The sequence below is a fragment of the Syngnathus leptorhynchus genome, chromosome 21 (genome assembly GCF_054491065.1).
Source record: "Syngnathus leptorhynchus isolate UIUO chromosome 21, UIUO_Slep, whole genome shotgun sequence".
Lineage (NCBI taxonomy): Eukaryota > Metazoa > Chordata > Actinopteri > Syngnathiformes > Syngnathidae > Syngnathus > Syngnathus leptorhynchus.
Window position 1 is genome coordinate 3805078 of NC_141215.1, and position 22968 is coordinate 3828045.

The 22968-nt window shown below is 41.6% G+C and overlaps 1 protein-coding gene across 4 annotated transcripts in view; it reads left to right on the plus strand.

Moving 5' to 3' along the window:
- Positions 1-22968, plus strand: part of mkln1 (muskelin 1, intracellular mediator containing kelch motifs) — a 73944-nt gene that overhangs the window by 43491 nt on the left and 7485 nt on the right. For 2 of the 4 annotated variants that reach the window (XR_015063098.1, XM_085902095.1), the window contains exons 1-8: positions 14864-20476; positions 21047-21116; positions 21293-21435; positions 21552-21640; positions 21719-21828; positions 22180-22372; positions 22451-22567; positions 22782-22847. Coding sequence is in view for 3 of the 4 variants with exons in the window: in XM_085902095.1 (XP_085758221.1) it covers positions 20397-20476; positions 21047-21116; positions 21293-21435; positions 21552-21640; positions 21719-21828; positions 22180-22372; positions 22451-22567; positions 22782-22847 (868 nt within the window). In the remaining variant the exon portion in view is untranslated. Of the gene's footprint in view, positions 1-14863; positions 20477-21046; positions 21117-21292; positions 21436-21551; positions 21641-21718; positions 21829-22179; positions 22373-22450; positions 22568-22781; positions 22848-22968 lie in introns of those variants that run through there. The other 2 variants (XM_085902096.1, XM_085902097.1) reach the window with 2 other exon arrangements.

Genomic DNA, 22968 nt, shown 5'->3' on the forward strand with positions numbered 1-22968 from the left:
TTTCTTCTCTGCCATTACACCAGTGATGGATTGGGTTGCAGGCATCTTGTAAACCTCACGGAATGCTGATCATCATGCTATGTAATCTGTTCTTTTTCTCCTCCGCTTCTACTAATCAGCTTGTCTCTAAACCGCATGGGCATACTGTAAGAAACAGTAGTGGTTTAAAGGTCATTATGTTCCCTTTGGTTCAAAATCAGAGCCTTTTCTTTAGCCAGCATTTGGCGTGTGCTTCTGACATAAACTGGCTGAACCCCGAGGGAGCTACTAAACATTTAAATAAATGAGGATATAGAAACACAAGTTTGGAGTTTGGAGGCAGCTCAAGGTAACGGAATCAAGGCTTGATCCAGATAACAACCTCGTGATAAACCAAGGTTTTCCATTGTATGTCAGGGATTTTCACATACTGTACTAAAATGTCCCAAAAGCTCATGGCACGCTACGTTTATTATTTGTTGAACGTGCTTAAGAGGAATAAAGACAAAGAGATGTCGTTTGTCTCCAACCTTGGGACAACGCTCTGGGAATTGTTTCTTTCACTCATCATCAAACAAAGTCAACCAAACTTTGGGAATACCTTATGAATTGGACAGCGAGTCCCACGATTATTTGGTGTGATTTTTACTCCAGCAATATAGAAATGATCTAATCTAATATAATAAAATGTCTTGGTTGTAATGAAACATGTACTGTGACAAAACAAATCTACAATCCACCCAATTTAGCCAACGCAAGTTCTACTTTGCCAATGAAAGCCTTTTTTTTTCTTCAAGAAGATAAACATGACTGAGCCAAAGATAAGAATACTGAGCAATCAAAAGCACTTGTTGAGTCCACTTTGACCTGAAGTTCCAGCCTGAGAGTGACTTGAGTTCAAAGCACTCACAAGATGATAAGAAGGAAAACGTCCTGAGAAAAATTCAAATCCGACTACCTACCACAGCTTCAACATGTCGTAGCCGATCACTCCAACCAAGATCAATGAGGAAAGGGCAGCACGGCCCCCCGTCAGAGCTCTCATTACCAAAAGACCTAGGATCCAAGAGAAGTGTGATATTGGAAGGAGGAGTCCTTCATTCCCACACAAACTTCCATTCTTCTTGTCATTTTTGTGTGAGGACAGCTTTAATTATTTATTTTGGAGTTTCAAATGATGGGCGGTCCAAATGAGGGTGCATTAAAAGTATAGTGGATTGTTGCTCCTGCCAGTTGATGGTAAAATCAACCCTCAAGCTGTGTGTTTTGATCATGGTGATTACGCATTAAGCCTGTTTTGACTCGTAATGTTTTGAAAAGTCTGGATTAGAAGAGCCCCAAAACAAGGCTAGAAGTCTCATGTCTTCATCAGCGTTTATTAAGATGGAACAAACAGGAGGCATGTGATCGGCTGAACATTACACCCTGAGAACGACGATAGTACATTGTACTCTTTGGTTTCTTTTTTTTTAGTTGAGATGTACGTAGAGTCCATGACATCAGCATACTTCCACAGACATTGGTGTTAATCACTTTGACACCTCAAGAAGGAATCAGCATCCAGGAAATGCTAAACTGCCCGGTAACAATTTTTGCCGCTGTGCGTGGCCCTCAAGTGCTACTTGTAAGGCTTTCCAGTTATTTGGCTGTTCTTACCGCTGTTGCTACAGGTGGCGTTCACGCCGGTCACACAGCAACTGTGAGCGACAATCGCTGATGGCAGCTGTGGCTCGGTGTATACGAAATACATTGTTCCATGCGGAGGTCACTTACTCAACTACCCGTAGTCGGGTAACGCCGAATGGATCACCAGTACTCACCTGTGTGAAATGTGGAGCGAGCGAAGCAAGAACGGCTGGTTCTGTTTTAAAAGCTTCGCCTGAAATTTGGATGAAGTGTTAAATGATTTAAAACAGACCAACTGACTTACAAGAGCATTGCCAGCAGAAAACGAATGACTATTTGAATTTGATCAAACAATTTTAAGCGACGTAACCTGCTCGGCCAATAATGATTCTAGGGATGGGCATAGCTATTGATTACTAGTTAAGAAGGTCAATTTTTTAACTGTTGCCTTTTTTGACTGTCATGTATATGATTTAATTGGATTTGGGGTTTGGAAGTGAAGTGCTTTTTGCAGACAAAGTATGTTCATAGTCTTGACAACAATTAAACAGAATTGGAACTGAGGTATTCAACCTATGATATCATCTAACAGACCACGGTGTGCCATACAGATTCTGGAAGACTGACTTACCAACACATGAATCATTTGAAGTCCTCGATATGTCGAGGAAAAACCGCAATAACAATTGCATCATGTCAGACATAAGAGGAAAAATACTGTATATGGGCAAAAGTCTCGAAATGAAAAACACTCAACACCAGTTCACATGAAAGAGCTCATTGGTGTTCTGAGGACCACCCATGTGAGAAATATATCCTCTCACGGTACTGTAAGGACTTGTGGCTTATGAATGTTGCATGTGTTTTAGCATAACAATGATTGGAAGGAGAAGGAAAACAAGACTTCCTGGGTGTCCGGGGGAAAGGGTTGAAAGGTCACTGCAGGTGTTGTTTGGATGGAACTGTCAATGTGGTAGGTTGCCAGATTTGTTGCATAGTAATGGTAGAAAAAGGTTTTGTTTTGGTTTCGGTCGGACTTCCTTTTAGTCTCGGTAGAGGTTGTCATAGATACCAAAGATAACCATTACCAATCAATAAGTCACTAAGGTGTTCCGGAAAATCATTTCATCACAAGACAGCCAGGCCTATGTGCAGAATCAAAGTAAGCTCGAAGTATTTGCGGAATGTGCCAAGCTTCCAAAGAAGTCGCACGGTGACAAGCGCTATGAAATGTTGATGACAAATGACTGGCATGGGCGAGTGTTAGGAGCCAGTCTTGGTCGTAGTGGGTTCCACCGCTGTTATGGCACCCGGCTGGAATCCAAAGTGTTAGACAATTTCTCAGACGGGTGTAAAAACAACAAGCTGGGAATAGCAAGAGGAAGTGGGAAGCAAGTCAAGCTAATAGCTCACTGCTCAATCTAAACACCCTATTCCAGAAAGACTGTGAGGACTAGACAAAGGTATGCAAGGACAATGGTTTGAGAAGTAAGCACAAGACAGTTTATGGTTCTTGATGAGGAGCCACTTCACATATACTTGCATACCTCACGATCTAAATCGGGAGAAGGCAATAGTGATTGTGAAAGCCACCAAACATAGAATCATCTTTAGTAAACTAGTTGTTTTTGTTGTAGTTATTAGTTACAAGTTACTTTTAAGTACCTTTTATTGTACTGTACAGCATTATACATTTTAGAGCCCTTCTATTTGTTTAAACGAATCTCCCTGTTAATCAGTTATTGCGCGAGTTAAAATGTTGATCTTGAACATCGAATTGAGACTCAAATGAACAATTGTTAGGAGTTTGAGAACAGTGGGTAGGTTCAATGTGATGTTTGCTGTGCGCTGAGTAATTTGGAAAGGCGAGATTGTGTCACTACCTGGCATCCAGGGGACAAAGGTGCTTTTTGTCGCAGATCAGAGTGTGTGTCGAGAGTAAAGCGTGAGTCAGTGGATCGGCGCCCCAGGTTGCCCTACCTTTGTTTGTTAAAGCTCTGTTAAAACAGCCATTTCCTCACCTCCGCCCATCTAACCTGATGTGCTTTTTTGAACAAACGCCGAAACCTAATTGGCCATCATCGGTAATTGAGGAACATTTTGTTTTGAATAAAAGTTCATATAGAAAGGAAAAGATGAATTTCAGCTCGTACTCTGGGAATCAGAAAAACGGAATACATTGTCAATGTCACTTGGGAATTGAAACTCTATTTTCTACCCCGTGTGTTTTTTTTCCACAATGCTCGGTACGTGGGGGTCAGATAATTACGTGAGGTTTTTCCATGTTTGGCTACAGATCCAGACGGGCACTGGGCAGGGCTTGGGCACTCTGGCAGACAACATGGAAAAGCTTTAGAAGAGTCCAATGCAAACGCTCCCAGGGGTGCATCTTGATTGATAGCATTTGAGTGCTCGTCTGAAAGTACACTATCTAAATGTCATCCTGGGTCAAAGTGAGGCAGAAAATATGATCATGTAGTCAATCTTACCAACATGCCACCCAATTGTCATATTGCCATTCCCCAGTTTTCATTTTATAAATGTAAACCTTCAATTAAATTCATAAATTTGTTATTCACGACTAAACCATCAATTGTTAGATTAGTAAACTGCGCAACTTATTTCCTTAGTCGCCTGAATCTCGAGCTCAATGAAAGCTCTCTGCTGACATCTTGTGGCCTTCCATAGATTCCCAGCCATGCTATTTTTATGACATCTAGTGGAACCAGTTACGTCTTTGACAGTATTTAATGGGTTATTACAGCGCAATAAGGTTCTTTAAAGGTCTTTATTGACTACTAATGATTTAGAGACTTAACATTTGGGTGTGGAAAGTTATCTGAATATATCACTGCATCATGTGTTGTGTTTGTGACTTACCGTCTCAAAGTCCCGTTTGTTTCTTGGGGAGATGACCTGGAGCTTTACCTTCACTAATTTCATCCATTCGTACTCATTAAAATACCCATGTGACACGTTTTGTTTGTTAAATGGAAACAACCTTGGGCCTGGTCTAAAAATAGCTCACGAGTAATGGAACATTAGTTCCTCAGAATGTTGTAACAATGTTAAGGCATATTGAACACAAAAAAAGACATTTTTACATTTGTTTTTTTATTGAAAAAAAAATAGCCATTACAAACAGCATTTCTTGCGTCGACTTCCCAGCTTGCGTTCCACGCTCAGATGCATTGATCCACGGTTTTATAACCGATTTCAAATGGTGCTAGAAGGGCTCTGGCGGGGGCTCTATGCACCATAGGAAATCAGTTATCTGGTAGTGGAGAATATGGAACATGGAAAGGCTGTCCGGCGTTTGAACCGTTGACCCCAGATGCAACCTCGTGGTAGGAAGGAAGTTGTGTTGCTGTCCCCAAGAACACTGATTTCAAATGGTGCTAGATAGAGACAACATTCATCTAAACCACCATGTGAAACCAGCTTCTGGGGGCGGACAGTGGACAAATACTGCCACACTCTGTTGACTGACAAACTCGACCTAAATTGAAGAGAATTACATGTGTTTAAAACAAACATACTGGTTGGCTTTGTCTTAATAGAGCATGCTTAGTTAATTCAAAGATGATGATGATTCATATTGCCATGTCATAAAGCATGTAGAGTTGCAATGCAGAGGGTCGGACGTTAGGTGTCACCAAAGCCCTTCAAAAGTGGTCTTCTTCGAGTGATGCGGTGAATCCATTTAGATTCCAGGGTGGGTGAAAAGTTACGGTTAAAACTGGTCAAAAGAAAATGTAAATAAACATCACATTTAATGAAACAAGTCATTTATGTTCTTTATACATGTGAAAATTAGAGATAAGGAAAATAAAGTAAGCTATTAGCTAAGCTTAATTTTCAACCACGATGTAGTAGTTTAAAAAATATATTTTACTCGTATGGTGTTCAAAATGTCAATGATGTTCAAACCCAATTTTCACAACAATAGCAAAGAAAGGAAAAAAAACCTGACATTTTGCGCCGTTGTGGGCGTGAACACAGCCAGTTTAAGCGGCTCCTCTCATTCCCTTTAAATGCCGCAGAGCGGTGCAATAGTCTTTGACATAACAGAAGTAGTAACCAATCGTGTCCGGCAGCGGTTTTGACGCACCTTCTTCCCGGATCGTTCGTGTTTTTGTGTGAAATTGAGCCGAACATTACGTCGGGGTCAGGTTGATGATGGACCTAATTGAAAAAAGGGACAAAGGGGTGTAATAGGAAATATTGTGTAAATGTGTGTGTGTGTGTGTGTTAATTGTGAGCCGCTTACAGTAAAATGGGTTGTTTAGTTAGTTCTCTGCCAATAACTCCCACGAACACACACACACATGAATAAAACACCCCCGAGACCACTTTGTACTACACTACTTGTTTTCAATCTGACATACTTCTGAAGACCACAGAACAGTGACTCAGAAAACATACATAATTAAAAATGACACACAAACAGGCCGCGAAAAAAAAAAAAACATGAAAATCCCCAACTTCCTTTTTAGAGTCTCCAATGACGAGTGACGGTCAAGAGGATTTGTTGGAATCTCTCTTATCTGTCTGTGACTTGGCAAAACCACCTTTGGCCACAAAGTAATCGCGAACGGCCCTCTTGACGTCAAATGGCTGTGGGCGTTTTTTGTTTGAAAGCAAAGACGAGTAAAGTGAAGAAGGATCAGCGTCATGGTCTCTTGGCAGGGAGGGGGGGGGGGGATGATCTTCACAATCTCTTTCAACTTAATGCTAACACGTGTGCAACGTGGACAGATGTGAGTCACTTGTTGAGTCATAAATCTGTGTTGACACAAATTGATACTTGGGCCAATCGTTCTGCCCAAAGCATTTGGTTGATATATGCCGTAAAATAATGAAAAGTTAAGACAGTCTTAAAAATCTTTAACTTCACTATCACATCTGTTTCAATGCTAGCACAAAAATAAAACGAAAGGTTACCAAGCAGGAAATGATGTCAAAGCAGGCTTATGTCGGCACCTTTTTATTTTTTATTTTTAAAGGTCAGGTATCAAATTTTAGAAGGGATTTGATGGAGTTCATCAGATATCCTTCAGGAACTGAATGGCATACCAGTGGAAATTCCCTTCTTGTTAGCTTCTTAGAAGGACAATAGCGGTGTTTTGGTCCAAGTTTCAATCTAATCATCTTACACCCAACGCGCATAACAAAAGTCCCTGTGTGGGTATGACTGACTTAAACAAACATACAGTATCTCCCTTTCATTTCTCGAGAAGGTGTGGTATCCTACTTCAGCAGCACCAGTGACTAGTACGAGAGCAATAACACCATATTTGACACATTTCCTCATTTGCACCTGAAACCTTACAACGCTAATTAGTCACTCCGTTTTCTTTCGGGGTGAGGGACAATTTCGTCCCTATCATCACATGAAAAGATGAAAGTGTTTTTTTAGATAAATATGCGTACCATACTCACTTTTTGTGAGAAGGCTTGATCGTTGTCCACTAGGAGTCATCAGAAGACTTTTAAGGCCACACTCGCCTCGATCCCCAACTTTCCCACGTCCCGTACGCAACCTCGTGTGTCGTCTGTGTACCGTTGCCTCAGCGACTGTGACGCGGAATACTTTACGGCAGCAAGGTTTGGCTAAGAGCCTAGTGGCTCCTGTGGCGGGAAAACTCTGTTGTTAACTTCTACACATGTATTAGTCAATAGCGTGGTATCCCGAAACAACCTGGACACGTGTAAACATTAGCGCCAAAGTCCGTTTTACTCACCGAATACGTAATACGTGTTTAGGTCCAAATTGTTGCCTTGTTAAACCTAATTTCTAAATGTGTTAATTGCCAGGCTCATAACCCGACTTTGAGTTACACACTCTTTTCACTCTGGTTTATGTGTGTGTGTGTGTGTGTGTCCCGTCTTACAAAACAAAGTGGGTGTGTCTCTCTTGAATCAAGCCCAAAAAATGTGAGTCAAGAGGAGGAAGCACACACCCACACGGGCAAGCCGACGATAGACGCCTCCTGGCGACATTTGCGATAGATTTGCATGAACTATTTCGCTTGAAATTAATATTAGCCATTCTCTTTTAACATTACGTGAAAATACTAGTTGTGACTCACCCCACACCTAGCTTGTAATTAAAACCTATCCAAGAGGTGGAAAAGCTACCACGCACTCTGAAATGAAGCAGACCTGTACTTAGCCTTCAATGTACTGAATGGTAAATAGCAGCAGAAGGAGAGGAACTTCATAATAAGAGCCCCCACGTCTCCATGGTGACACCAGAGGCAAAGAGCCAGTCGGCCCGAGTGACACTCCCCCTCGCTGTACACGCGCAAGGCAATATGGGAAAAAGGGATGGAGTCCCGCCGACTCGCTCGCAGACGAGTGTCACAACAAACATTTACTCTCCTTGACCACGTACATACGGAGTTCCGAGGTCAAGGGCGGTGGCGAGTAATTCACTGGCCTTGAGATACAAATACAGCAGCACACTATTAGCGAGGAGATGATCCTGCAACTTTAACAACTGGAACAATTCAAATCAATGACCACCCCAATACTTAAGAGCTGACACACTTCAGTCAAACTTTAATTTGGGAACAGGGAGTTATTTCAGAAAGGAAATAGAGTCACAATTACAGATGGGGGTCTGTGGTCACACTCGTGTTCAACTACTTCCTGTTCTCCAAAGTCAAGTTGCTGACAGCGCCTCTGTGGGGATGGTGATCGTTTCGTGACCACAAGTAATTGAAATTGCATCGCGATGTAGTACAATGCAATTTTCAACCGCAAAGGATGCAATTTGGGGGGCGGGGGATTCAAATATAGTTTTTAGTTCAGCGCTCAAAAAGTAGTTTCATTCTTGTAATATTTACACCACACATTTGTTTGTGACTAACTGAAGTAGATAAATCTCGTCTTTCATTTGAGCAAACCAAAGACTTTATAGTAAATAGCTGAACTCCTTTTAGTCACGGGCGTGGGATCATCTGGTACGATGGCTTTCGAGAAATGACACGCTTCTTTTAATCGCCAGAACATAAACAAGGTGGACAGCGCGTGACATAGATAAGCTAATGAATGAACAAATAAAATCATTTCTAAAAGTGGTTGGGCCATCCAGAGGACTGAAAAAATACACCCACGGGGTTCATGAAGCACATTTGAAGCTTCATTTTCCCCATCACTACTATAAATAAATAAAATAAAAAGAAATTATTCAAATAAATACTGTAGACTGTGCAGTTCTGTGTGTATGGGCCAAGAGCGTTTGGCATGCTGACTCATCTTACGCAAGGCCATTAAATGTGGCATTACAAGAAGCATGACTCTCACTCGCTGGGTGACAGATGTGGGTAAAACAACAGGAAGTGACTTGCTAATAAGATATTTTCATGCACACACACACACATTCATCATCATACTTCCAAAATAACACGATTATATGCGCGAACGTGTCGCGTCCCACTGTTCATCTGCTCAGCATGACCCTTCAACTCGTTATAGCATTGTTGCAGATTCGACCCTGGTCATCTGATACCCTTGTGGTTGCATTTTTTTTTTTTCCCCCCTCCACAATTCCGAGATGCAGGATGTGTCATACGTAGAGAGGAATGGTTTTTTTTTCACCTTCTAAAAGTCCGTAATAGTGGACAGGTTTGTGTGAACTATAATATAGTGTAAATCTTCTATTCAGCCATAGCCTTGTCTAATATAAAAACTTCACTTATTGGCAGTTGGAAACTTTTGAAGGGGGTGGAAGTACTTTTTGTTTGGTGGTATGCCGTCATATTTTTCCTCATGTTAAATATGCAACTTATTCACTTCAACGTAACACGAGCAAAAACACGACTAAGCTTTCCTTCCAATTTAGGTAAGTCGAAGTCAAAAGGCAAAGTTCACGGTGAAAAGGTGTGGCCATAATACACATGGACACGCATACACACAAACACACACTTTTTTTTTTTTTTAACAACAGGTAGGATCATGCTACCCGCCCACATGCGCATTTTTCTCGTTCCACAGCCAGGTAAACAATTTGGTTCGAATAAAGCTTGAACCGCAGTCAACACTCAGGCAAAAATCGACATTATTACGCAATGCTCCCTTGATGCTTGAATACGGATTCGTCAGAATGATCACAGGGTTCATTTATTATTCAAATTAGACGCACACACACATTCAGACCTTCATTCCAGAAGTGCGTCATTCCAGCCTGACCTGCTAATTTGAGCCTCGTTCACTAACCTCCAAGCGAAGCCTGTATAGAGAGAGAGAGAGAGAGAGAGAGAGAGAGAGAGAGAGAGAGAGAGAGAGAGAGAGAGAGAGAGAGAGAGAGAGAGAGAGAGAGAGAGAGAGGCGTTACGCTTACATAAGAAGTCCCTGAGAGATGGACGGCATCTCTTTGCCGGCCGCCCTCGGTGATCAACAGCCCAGCGAGCCGCGCCATCCCGCAGAGGGGGGGGGGTGGTTACATCCGTTACATAAATAATGTTGGGCATAAATAAGGATGTGGCGACATCCACACGTGCTCCAGACAGGCCACCAGACTAGCCTCACATCCTCACAATCGATGTAGTCGCCTGACTTTTACCGTAATGCTGTGAATAAACGGAGATTTACGAGAAGAACGAGTTCAGCGAATCCACAATTTGCAGAACAGAGGACATGTAGGTGGTCCACAGTAAATATCGTGGAAATTGATTTCGTGAGGGTAAAGTGGAGGAAAATATAATTAATATTTGGCCACCGTTAGAGCATTATTGGTGTTGCGTGTATCATCTCGGCACATTCTTTGGCAGCGTTCAAGGTTGCCGTCTGATGCCACTCAGGAACACGATGTACGTGGCATTCATTTACATCGACGTGTATGCAAGGTTGCTCGTCCCCCCAAAAAAATAGCACTTAGTTGTTGAATGACATGGAAGCGCGCTATATGTGACGGCTTAGGTGACCTTCAACCATTGAAATGCTTTGTCAAGTTATGCTCTCGGATTGCGGATTACTTTGTGTTGTCGTTTCTATTTTTCTTGTGGATATCTTAAAGCTAATTGCTAGTGGAAAAAAAAAACACCATCGATGAGCTAACGATTAGCATCGATATGGCGGCTTTAAGCACCAGAGATTTGAATACAAACATGTATACAGATAGCATAACTACTCCCAGGCATATATTCTTTATCCTCCGCGAGAAATGACTTTTATTATCGCAACTTTCCGAGAGTAGTGGTGTCTCTTCTTCGCTTGTGTCTGCGTAGTACTTTATTATATTGCCGCCCCCCCCCGCTGTCCAAGGCGGAGCACAATGTCTTGTTAGCGGAAGTCGAAATCTCACTGCACTTGGTGTAGTTATTCACAAATAACATTTTTTTTTCCCCTTGGGATTATTTTCAAAGATTTTGCAGTTCAGTTAAAAAAAAAAGGGCCTGAGTAAGCAGTCAGCATGTGGAGATGAGGACTTTTTTTTTTTTTTTTTTTGAATGAGCGCCAGAGTTCAGAAGTTGCATGACGTCTCGTAAGTGTCGTAAAGTGCGCAGTTGATCTGAGGGGGTGTCGGGTTACACAATACAGTATCTTCCTTCCCCGAGGCTTTTTGTAGAAGCGAAATGCTCACACACACACACGCAAATACGCATAACACACGTGCCTGAGCCATCGTCACAAGAAACACTTCCTAAATTATTCACTTTAATATAAATAGATTTGTTCCGGATTCAAAAGGTTACACTTTAAAGCAGCAGTAAACCAAAAAACAACATTGTGGGGTTTTTTTTGTTTTTTTTTTAGATCTATTGAAAAAACTAAAATAAATAATAAGTGAAAAAATTATCATCTGACCACAGATATGCACTTATTAAATGAAGCAGAACTCATGTCGAAACGTGAAACTCGCAAGCTGACATTTTCACGAGGCTCCATATTTTAAACGGAGTATTTAAGGCATTTACAGGCTCATAAAAGTGAAAAGAAATCAGGGCTGGGATCAAGCTATGAAGTTTTGGGCTTTCGAACGCCCGTGTGATAAAATTGAGATTTATTGCGAAATGTTCTGCAGAGTGAAAGCCGCGCGCTCCTCAGAGAGCTCGTGCGGCCAATTGCAGCGACCCAAATTTTAATCTGGACTAGCTGTAAATCAACAGCGCACAACTAGCAGGCAGTCCGACGATTTCACAGTGGGAAATATGTGCGCTTGCATGACTGGACGCTTGTAGATGATCGAGCCTAAACAGAGCAGCTGATGCACTGACAGGGAATGCGAGCTTTAATCTTTAGCATCAAGCTAGCAGAAGGCAAAAGTTAGCTGCTTCCTTTAAATACACGTGCATATTAATCCTCCTTGTTTTATGGTGCTCATATTTTTTGGTTTGAGTCAATCCGAAAAAATGAACAACTTGCATCCCCCCCAAAAAAATTTAAAAGTAATGGGGTCACTCACCTCTCAACCATCATGCACAATAGAAAATAAACACAGAATCGTAAATAATCCATACTGTAAAAATTTTAAATAATAAAAATAAATATTAACTATGCATTTACATTTTAAGAAATAATTGACCAAAAAAAAATTGTTAAAGATGTAAAAAAAAAAAAAAAAAGCTAATTGTTACTATGGGTGCTAATCCGATGAATTATGTTCCCTGCCAGTGGTGGAAGTGTTTCTCTACTCAGTTGGGGTTATGTTAACCACAACCGCAGCACAAACACATTTCCGTTTCTGTACACAGGACATCCACCCATATGGTGTAGAACAGTCCAAAGCTCTGTCTCATCTTGTCTGGCAGCCACCCGTGGCAGAGTTACTCGGGTAGCATTTGCATGCTGGATACATACAGCTTGATTTTCACGGTCTCTTATGCAATCTGTCTTCCTGCCTCTGTAATCAGTGCCTAAATGTGAGGTGCTGCTACATTGTTTGAAAAAATGTCACAAAATCTCTCTCCTGGCCTTCGATACGGCACGTTGCGGCTCCGCCTCTGCGGACTGGAGAGCTTCTAAAGAAAGACGCTCAGTCACTGCAGGTGCTCAACACACAAGACACACACACACACTCGCTTTCCCCTTCCATTTATGCAAATACAACGCAGGCTTTTTCTGCGTATGCGCAAAGAAAATGCAATTGCATATGCAATTCATCAATTTTGCCCCTTCTTTAGCGATGCAAAGTAAGAATATTTTACATCATTACAATACTTGAAAGTTAAATGAGAACTTGACTTCCGTCTTCCTCATTGAAATGAGGTGAAATGTCATGAAGGCAAACTACTCTCCATTCTAAAATTCTTGAAACACGCATACAAGGTGTATTTTTATTTATTTTTTTCTAGTTAGCGTAAGCTAATTACGTATTTCTTGTCACTCATTTCAGATCACGCAAATGTTTTTGTTTTTTTTATTAATAATAATATATATTATATGTCCTACTACACAAATGTAATTTATTATTTTTTTTTACCCATATAGCTGTACTCAAGTACATATTGCGAATATTTTTTACCCTTTGCGATGAATGGCAACCAGCAAACCGGGTGGCATGCTTCTTCCCCTGACATGGGCTCTAATTGAAGTGAACAGCAGCTTGGCCCTCTCCTGCTGTGCCCTGCCTAATGCCATTAGAGAGGATCTGAACCCGTGGCGGTACGTGTGTGTTTGTGTTCACGATTTAATCAAACACTAATCCCCATTCATACAACAATAGCAATGTTAAATGTACATGCATATGGAAAGCCGAGAATACATGCTACGCTAAGTTAACAATATTAGCGTTAGCGACCAGACGCATGCAGATCAAGCGTGCACAGCCGAGAGGTATATATTAAAAAATACAACCGTTCCCGTCGTCCGTCTACTGTGAATGAAACAGCAATTCTTGAATGGATCACACACACACACACACACACACACACACACACACACACACACACACACACACACACACACACACACACGCGCCTATGCATGTATTTATGCAGTCGGTGTTAATGCTATCAGTAACACATTAGCCCGTAGGCTAATAAAATCTTGAAAGTCGCATGTTTTGATTCCCCAAAGCCCGACTTAAAGGACACACACACACACACACACATACCCAGAGGCTGACAGGGCAAGCATTATGTAACCAACAGCCATGAGTTGCCGTGGGAACAGGGAAGAAGTGAGGCGGTGGGAGGTGGAGGGACTGGGGCCAGAGAAAAAGACAAGAGTTGTATTAAATTAAAAAAAAAAAAAAGACGTCTGGTCGCCTTCCCCTACAATGTTCACACACAACATAATTAATCAATATAACAGTAGAAATGACTGTGAGTAAATATGTAATGTAATGCAATACAGTACTAATAAATCAATTTAAACATTTAAAGCAGTGATTCACTATTTTGGAATACTTTAATAATATAAATGTGGCTTTCATGTGTTTATTGTTTTATTTCTTTTCTACATGATATACAAAATAAGATGCATAACTATTAATATTAATGTATATATTAGATTCCATCCATTATCACTCTATTTTTATTTTATTGGTTTTATTTTGTATTATGTATAATGTTTACTATATAAATAATGATTACACTACGAATAATTTTGGTCATGATAGCACAATTAAATGATGTTTATGACTTTTCTTACTTTTCTCAAGAGCGGACAGGACAAGATCCTTGTCACTTTGAAAAAAGCCACAAATACAAGTAATACAGAAAATAAAAAAAAAAACACAATCAGAACACCACTAAAGTCCTAGTAAGCAAAGCCTCGAGAACCATAGTGTCATCTGCCATGCCCTCCTACAGGGTAGAACCGGTCCGGCTGGTCTATTTGGTTCTGGTCACTGGGGAAACCGATGCTATGGAGAGTCACCTGACCCTCCTCCTCATACCTCCCTTTCCCTCCTCCATGAGTTGGACAAACACAGATGATAGACCAAAAAAAGTCTCCCATGCAGGCCGGACACCGAAACGGATGTATAAACACGCTTAAGTAAATCCAAAAGCAAACGGGGACAATCCCGGTAGCAGACTCCATTTGTCGGAGTGTTCTAGTCTTGACTCTGTCTCTTTGCATAATCGCAATTCAGTCAGTCATTTGGCCCCGATATCGTTTTCAGCGCTCAGTGTACTCCCCATAAAAATAAAGCTTAAATGCCACCCCCTTCTCAACTTTGAACTTTCCACGCCCTCTGACAAACATCGACCGAGGAAGTCCCCCCCCCCCCTTCCATCACCCCCCCCCCCCTTTTTTTGCTGACCTTCTGCACCAGTTAACGCACTTAAGGAAAAAGGTCGCCGTCGTCTCCGGGCCAAGGAAAAGGAACACTTCCTCTTGTCGACAAGTGGTTTTGAGTGTCATGTACAGACGCCAGACGGCATGGGAAACATGACACACGCGAGGCCTTCTCTCTTTAATTCCTTTCTCGCTCGCTCGCTCGCTCTGTCGCTTTTCCCATCTCGAGCTGAACAAGACACTGGAGAATAGCTAACATAGCAGCGCCGCTTCATGTGACACTCCCCCTGTGCCTTTGGCCTACTTAGCGTCGGCGCTGAAGCAATCTGTCCCTGCTCTAATATTATCCCCCCCCCCCCGTTCCGAGCGCATCGCATCCACGCCGCAACCTTTAATATCCCCAACTTCCTGGAGCTTCATTGACTTTGGTCTCTGTGCGTCCAACAAAACTCAGCGCAGCTTTGCTTACCTTTTTGGCTTTTGACGCGATAGCACCAAAGTGTTTCCATTTCCCCGCCAGATATCGTTTCAACTCGAAAGTGATTCTGGATCTTTGCCGACTCGATCTGACGTGGTCCGTCAAACGAACTCTCAGATCACAAACGCGAGTGGCGTCGGCTTGTTTTTTTTCTGCCTCCCCTGTTATATATTGCGCAGCTTGGAGCTGGGCCAGTCTGCCTGCCGAGTCACCCTCCATCCTGCGGGCTGCGCAAGAATCGAATCCGCCTCTTGAGAGTAAACCCATTCTGGGTATAATGTATCAAAACAAAGACAAAAAGATTCAATAAAGCCATGCACTGTATAAAGTTATCGGGCCTTATATAACAAACTAAAATAACTCTAATGTACAAGGCGGTATATATTCATACCTAACATGACACCACTTTTCTCTTTAGATAATTCATTCTTACATAATGTCAATCATAGGTCATGATTAGAATCTGATCCAAGAATTCTGATCTTGCCACCAGAATGTAGATCAAATCCAAAGAGTTGTGTTTATTAGTTGACGTAAAATCAATGCAGTTATTGTCCAAGCTTATGGACTGTATCTGGAAAAGTTCTCAGTCAGCATTTTGTCTTCTTCAGACCAAAACTCACTAAGCAGGACCACCGATTGGTCGGTTCCAGTTTTTACGCAGACATCTCATAGGTTGATGTCAGTGTCCGTAAAAAGTTTCACAGCCAAGAAAAGTTCGAGAGGGAAACGAGCCAGAGCGATGATGAGGTCACTGTGAATAGCAAAGCGGGGGAAAGTTGGCTCCCGACTGGAACAGGCCAAGCTCTGAACAAACACAACCTTGTGTCGCTACTTTTATAAGGGAGTGGGTGGGTAAACACATTTCATAATCCAATGCACACTCGGCGCCAAACCGCCACGACCAATGAGTCATTTCGCGTGTTTGCGCACTTGACCATCATAACAAAGCTAGCGGTCAGCAAAATGATTTGATTTTGCAGCATCCTATCCTGTCACTCACTCCTCGCTGCAGCCTTCCCTTTAAGGCCGCACCGCCTCCTGCGTCACTTCCGCTGCTGGTCGGTCGGCTGTCATGTAAACACAAACGCGCTCCGGCTCGCGTTGTATTTACACCCTCTCGCTCTTGCCGTCACATGGGAGGTGCTAATTATGACCACATAAACCCAGCGGAAATGCAACTTTCACAGCTGGTTGTTTTGAGTTACGCTCACAACGAGACACATCATAATAATAAAAAAAAGAATACACTGACGGGTTACAAGGAACACGTTGAGAATCCAAAAGCTAATTTTCCAAACAAATGTGCATGAGCGTGACGCACGCAGGAAGGTCTGTCTTTTGTAAACCGCGACCAGAAAATGGACAAAAGGAAATATGCACAGGCCGTGTTGTTTCTCCTGGCAATTTAGAGCTAATCTCCGTAGTCTATTTAGTTACACGTGGTCACAACATTAGGTACGCCTGCACAATGTCACGCAATACAGGAGCAATATTGTCAAACATTTTTTTTTATAACCAGATTAGAGGTGAACTACATATTGATGACTGGGACGTGTATTTTTTTTTGTTTTTTGTGGGGAACCACAAAACAGCAAACAGCCAGGATTTGGTTCATTCATGAGCTCAGTCCCCAGGTCTCTTCCAGAACAAATAATTTTCAGATCAAATGAATGGTAGATTACAAATAAATTTGCTTCATGGGGATGACAGATTTGTCATGAAAGTAAACATGGCAGGATTAATGGTGGTTAATGCGACGGGATTATTGCACATTTTATTGTGACGCGAAGACCATCTCTACTCGGACTTGTTTGGGCGGATTTTGTTACTTTTGTTTCAAGCGGAATCTTTTAACACAATTGCTTCATTCCAAGCATTTTTTTTTTTTCAAGTTCATTACAAAAATATACATTCGTGCGAGAGTTTCGACTAAAACAGCAAGACAGAGAGATCAACTATTTCCTCATTTGAGCTCATGTTTGCATAATTGCTTTCATAGGCTTGTCATCGTGGTTTGTTGACCCAAATGAGACAAACACCCGAGCGGCTTTTGGATCACACAGCTTCAAAACAACTCAAATCACAAGAAATCACCATAAATATTAAATACAGTTCTGTGTGTAAATATTAGATTTGGTTGTTTAAGCATTGACAGAGTACAACTGTAATTTAGCATAGTGACCTCCACCAAGGCAAAAAAAATTACAAATCTTGGGAGGGATGGGCATGTAATGACATTTCCTTGATTAATCATGGGGGGAAAAAACTTCCCAATAATCTCTCCACAGGGGGGCGCAATTTCTGCATACAAACGCCAAGGATCTGATTCTTTTTCATAATACCAGTAGAAAAGTATGGAATTCACATTGCAGCCCCACATCTTGCACATATCATAAAAAGCCACTCGATATCATCCATAGATACATCTATTGATCTATCTATTCATCGATTTAGTATCTACTTTTTGGAACAACTTCTCTTTCAGTCAGAGAATCACAAGTTCTACTGAGTGACTTTATTATTGCATTATTTCCACTGGACACCGTTAAGTTAATTTTTCCTTGAATTTAAATGTCCAAAAAATGCTCGCGGATAGCAACTTATTATTGGCGGTCTGATCTCGCGGATGATTTCAATATATTCCCACTCGTGCCCACGGCCGTCGCGCTTAATGATCAAAACACGCGTCCCTCCACGACCCCCCCCCCTCCCCAATTCCCCCCCTCTTATTCCCACTTGTTTACTCCCATTTCGATGTGCGCAACAGCACCTGGAATGCGGACACTGGTGGCGAACGAGAGAATGAACACGTAATCTCCCCGTGTGAAAGAACGAGTTCCTTATTTAAAAAAAAAAAGCAAAGCGAAATAAAAGCCCCACTGTCAAGGTATGCGCAAACGCACCTGCGCCAGAAGCGCACAGCAGCCTGGCGCACATCAACGAGGAGAAATAACTTCACTCACACTCAAACGGCGCTGCTCCGGGACCGCGATGTTTCCTCCGTGACATTTTTTTTTCTCCCTTCTTTTAAAGCGCGTCACAGTTGCTGACAGGTGTATTGTATAACCGACAAGTCCACGCGTATAGCGTTCCGGATCTTCGTGAAATGACTCCGCGCGTCCCGTCCCGTCCCCCCCCCCCCCTTCCCCACCTCCGAGCCTAAGATGAAGAAGTGGTCTCGCTCCCTCGCTCGCTGTGTTCCTGCCCGGTCATGATATCATGTCCATGTGACACGCTCGGGCCTCCGTCAATGGCAACTTAAAGGGGCCTCCCACGTGATGGCCTCTCGCAAAAAAAGTGGTATTAAAACGAGAAAAAAAAAAAAAAAAAAAAAAAAAAGATAGCACCTGGACCGGTGGGCTGTGCTTTTACCGGAAAGATGATGACGAGCGTGTGGTGATGTCACCTCTAGCAATTGCAAAGATATGACGCTGTAACCATGATGAGGATTTGACTAGATTATTATTATCCGACGTAAAGACAAAAACAAGGATGTTTGAAGAAATAACGTTCTCATTATAGCATCCAATTACCACTACTAAAAATAATGGTTATAATACCTGGGAACCATATTATGCATAATAATAATAATAATATTTTATTTTGAGATCGCTCACCCCCATAAAAAAATTAAAAATGCAGTATCCTCCTGATATTAAAAATGCAAATTATGAGTAATATTTACTAATTAGTATTGGTGCTAAACAAATCCATGTTCTGCTCATTTGCATTGCATTTAGTTTTTATTATCACTCATCAGTAATATTCATCCTATACTGTGCTTGCTTTTCTTTCTGGCCAGGTGCCATAAATTCCATTATAGAGCATATATTATTGCATGCAATGCAATATGCTATTGTAAATGATATTCCCCATTTAAGTAAACACTGCCTTCATCTTACATCTAGCAAAACTTTCAGATACCATTGAACAAGATACAAGATAGAATTACAGGACGGGAGAGTGCATTAAAGTGATGCAAAACCGATATAGTGGCAAGTTTACTGAACTTACACGAGGTCTGAGCACATCCCCGAGAAGAAGAGGTGCATGGGTCGAGTGATGCGGGAGATGAGTCGTGCCTCTGAGTACAATAAGATGATGTAGAGGGGAGCCATTTAACGGGAATAGAGTTATTAGTCATCCGATGATGCATCTAAAGTGTTTGTGTCCACCGACTCAATATTTCATAGAAGGCTGACATCACCCTGAAAGTCTCTTTCCAAAACTGACATTTATTGAAACTCAAAACGGAGTGCGCATGACATTGTTGCATTGGCAGTACAGTTACAGTGGATATAAAAAGTCTACACACCCTTTTCGATATTCCAGGGTTTTGTGATGTGAAGGAAATGACATCTAGGTAACTTGCCTTCATTTTAAGTGCCACTGAATAGCCTGAAATAATTTAAATGTTCTTATAGTATTTTCCTGATAGATAGATAGATAGATAGATAGATAGATAGATAGATAGATAGATAGATAGATAGATAGATAGATAGATAGATAGATAGATAGATAGATAGATAGATAGATAGATAGATAGATAGATAGATAGATAGATAGATAGATATTTAATAACTTGTGTGAATGTTTAATTCTTAGTTGACATACTTACAGTAAATTACAAAATGATTTCCCGTCGTAGTCCTGTGCTATTTTTCTCACACAGTTGTACGTACATGACGCGTGTCTTTCGCCGCCATGTTTGTCAGGGCAAGTCAGCTGATTCTGTGAATGTAGTGCGTGCGTTTATTTATTTTTGTATTAAAGCCCTACAACGCGTCAGAATTCCTACCTATCGCCAATGTTTACTTATATTTGACTAGTTTATTATGAGTGTTGATAGAAAAGCTCGATACTTTACGTGTGTGTAATAAAACCATTTCATTATAGAGTACCAATGTGATTTTTTTTATTGTTTGCGTGGTAGTTTTAAGAGATGCTGAAGAGTTGTAATGTATTAAATCAAATAAACATCATAGGGAATATGGTGTTATATTGCATATTATTTGGAGCAAAAAAGGTGCGGTGTGTCTTTTAGTACTAACGCGCTTAGCGCTCCCCCTGCTAGTTTTCTATTTTTTTCGCCCCCCGCCCCCCCCCCCCCTGCAACAAGATGGCTGTCGTTCCAGAAAGCAGGGTTCTCACGTACAGCGTTTTCAAATGGAGTTCTTACTCCTCCACGTATTTACCCGAGTGAGTAATTTCCATATTCGTCTGTCCGCTATCTGCATATAGCCCCTTGTCAATTGCTGTAAGCGCTGACTTAGTTAGCTTGCTGGCCTTACTCTTCGTTTTATCATGCAGGCTAGTTAGCATTGGCTAACGATGCTAGCGATATTTTTGGGAACGATTTATGGCAGATACTCGGTCTAAATGATACTCGATGTCAGTTTAGTGTCTTCTCTGAGAATTCAATATTCAGTCCATGACAGTGCGAGGCCAAGTATTATTTTCCTCTGCCTCTTTTGTATTACGACTATCGCTTCAACTGTATTATCGTGTCAGTGTATCCTGTCCTATTTACTGCACTTTTTTTTGTGTGTTTTTGTCTCTGACTTCATTTTCAATAAATATCAGTCGCAACTTAGTAATTAACAACAGAATAATGCATGAATAAGCAAAAGAAGAATCACAATATACGCTCACCTAATAAAATCTGTGATGCACAGGTTGAACCACTGCACTGATATTTTGATTGCCGTCCCCATAAATGCATATCTGCATTTTTAATATTTAACTTGACTGTCTTGTTGCTTTTTAAAGGAACATTTTGGTGGACAAACCTAATGATCAGTCATCCAGGTGGTCATCTGAGAGCAACTACCCTCCGCAGGTAAACATAATGCCACCATTTTAACCAGTGTTGCATAACAATATCCTCTTTGCTTCTTTCATTTATCAGTAATTTTAATTTCAATGTTTTAATGTGTCCTTGCAATATCTCATTTACCTAGTTATTTTCTTTTCCATCAAAAGCCAAATTGAGGATGCCGTCCTTGTTTTTTGCAGTTTTTAATCTTGAAACTTGAGAGACCAGCAATTGTTCAGAGCATCACCTTCGGCAAATACGAGAAAACTCACGTCTGCAACCTGAAGAAGTTCAAGGTGTTTGGTGGCATGAGCGAAGAAAACATGACCGAGCTTTTGTCCAGGTGAGCTTGATCCACTTACAAATACTGGCTAACATGAAAATTTTTATTGTTTTTAAGATGAAAGGGAAACATATTTTTCAAATGTATTTTCATTTCTTTTTCTTTCCCTTTGCCAGTGGCCTTAAGAACGATTACAACAAGGAAACGTTCACCTCAAAGCACAAGATTGACGAGCAGATGTTTCCCTGCAGATTTGTCAAAATAGGTAAGGAGCTTGGATGCAACTCTGATGTTGACTTTCTAGAGTTGGTTCATGCAAATGTTTCTACGCTCTGTCCCTTAGTGCCTCTGATGTCGTGGGGTCCGAGTTTTAACTTCAGCATCTGGTACATTGAGCTGCACGGGATCGAGGATCCAGATGTTGTGCAGCCCTGCCTTAATTGGTACAGCAAGGTAAGATGTGGACAAATATATGTATTTTATTCTTATTTTTTTATTATCCTTTAAAATATTGACACACAAGTTATGTCGACTGCAGAAAATATTATTTTAGTATTTTTTAAATGCTTTTAAGTTTCCATAGACAATAAATTAGCTCAGATTGAATCTCCAGCTCCCTCTGCTGGTCTCGTCTTGTTACTACTTCTGAATATTTAACTCCAGTTTCGTCTTATTTGCTTCAGTTTAAAGAAAGAATTCCTCGAAAATCTGTTGCTTTCAATTCAGAAGATTGTGGGCATTGAGTTTCACGTGTCCTTTATTTATTTATTTATTTTATTTGTATTTTTTTTTACGTCATTGCAGTACAGAGAACAGGAAGCCATCCGCCTTTGCCTGAAACACTTTCGTCAGCACAACTACACGGAGGCCTTCGAGTCACTGCAGAAGAAGACGCGCATAGCACTCGAACACCCCATGCTCACCCACCTGCACGACCGGCTGGTGCTGCAAGGCGATTTCGACGCCTGCGAAGACCTCATCGACAAAGCCGTTCGAGGTCCGGCTCCGATTCTCGGGGAGTCCTTATTTCCGTCCGCTTTTTTTGCGTGTGCTGATGCCACTTCTTTCTCCATAGACGGTTTGTTTAACCAGTATATCAGCCAGCAAGAGTACAAGCCCAGGTGGAGTCAGATCATCCCCAAATGCAACAAAGGTACAAGCGCCCAAGAAATCAACAGGGACGACATGAACAGTGAGGCCATCTATTAAAAGCCGGACTTATCCAAACATTTCAGTATCATGTCAAAGCTTTGACGCTAAAACAATGTCGCCTTCCTTTGTGTGTGGCTGAACCTTCAACCTCCCATCCCATTCTCCGCCATCCTCCCACTTTCCGTCCCTCCCGCCCGCCCCATATCCCATACTCACATGCCTCCTTTGTACCCGCCTTCCTCTGCTCTCCTCAGGCGACGGTGACGACAACAGGCCGGGGATGAGGGGAGGCCATCAAATGGTCATCGACGTTCAGACTGGTGAGAGCGCACGCGATCCTTGGCTGTTGTAACTAGGCAAAGCACTCATTTCCTCCTGCCACACTTTTAATCGGACGATTCTGTATCGGCCGGCGGTTGATGCGTGCGAGCGAGCGAGTGA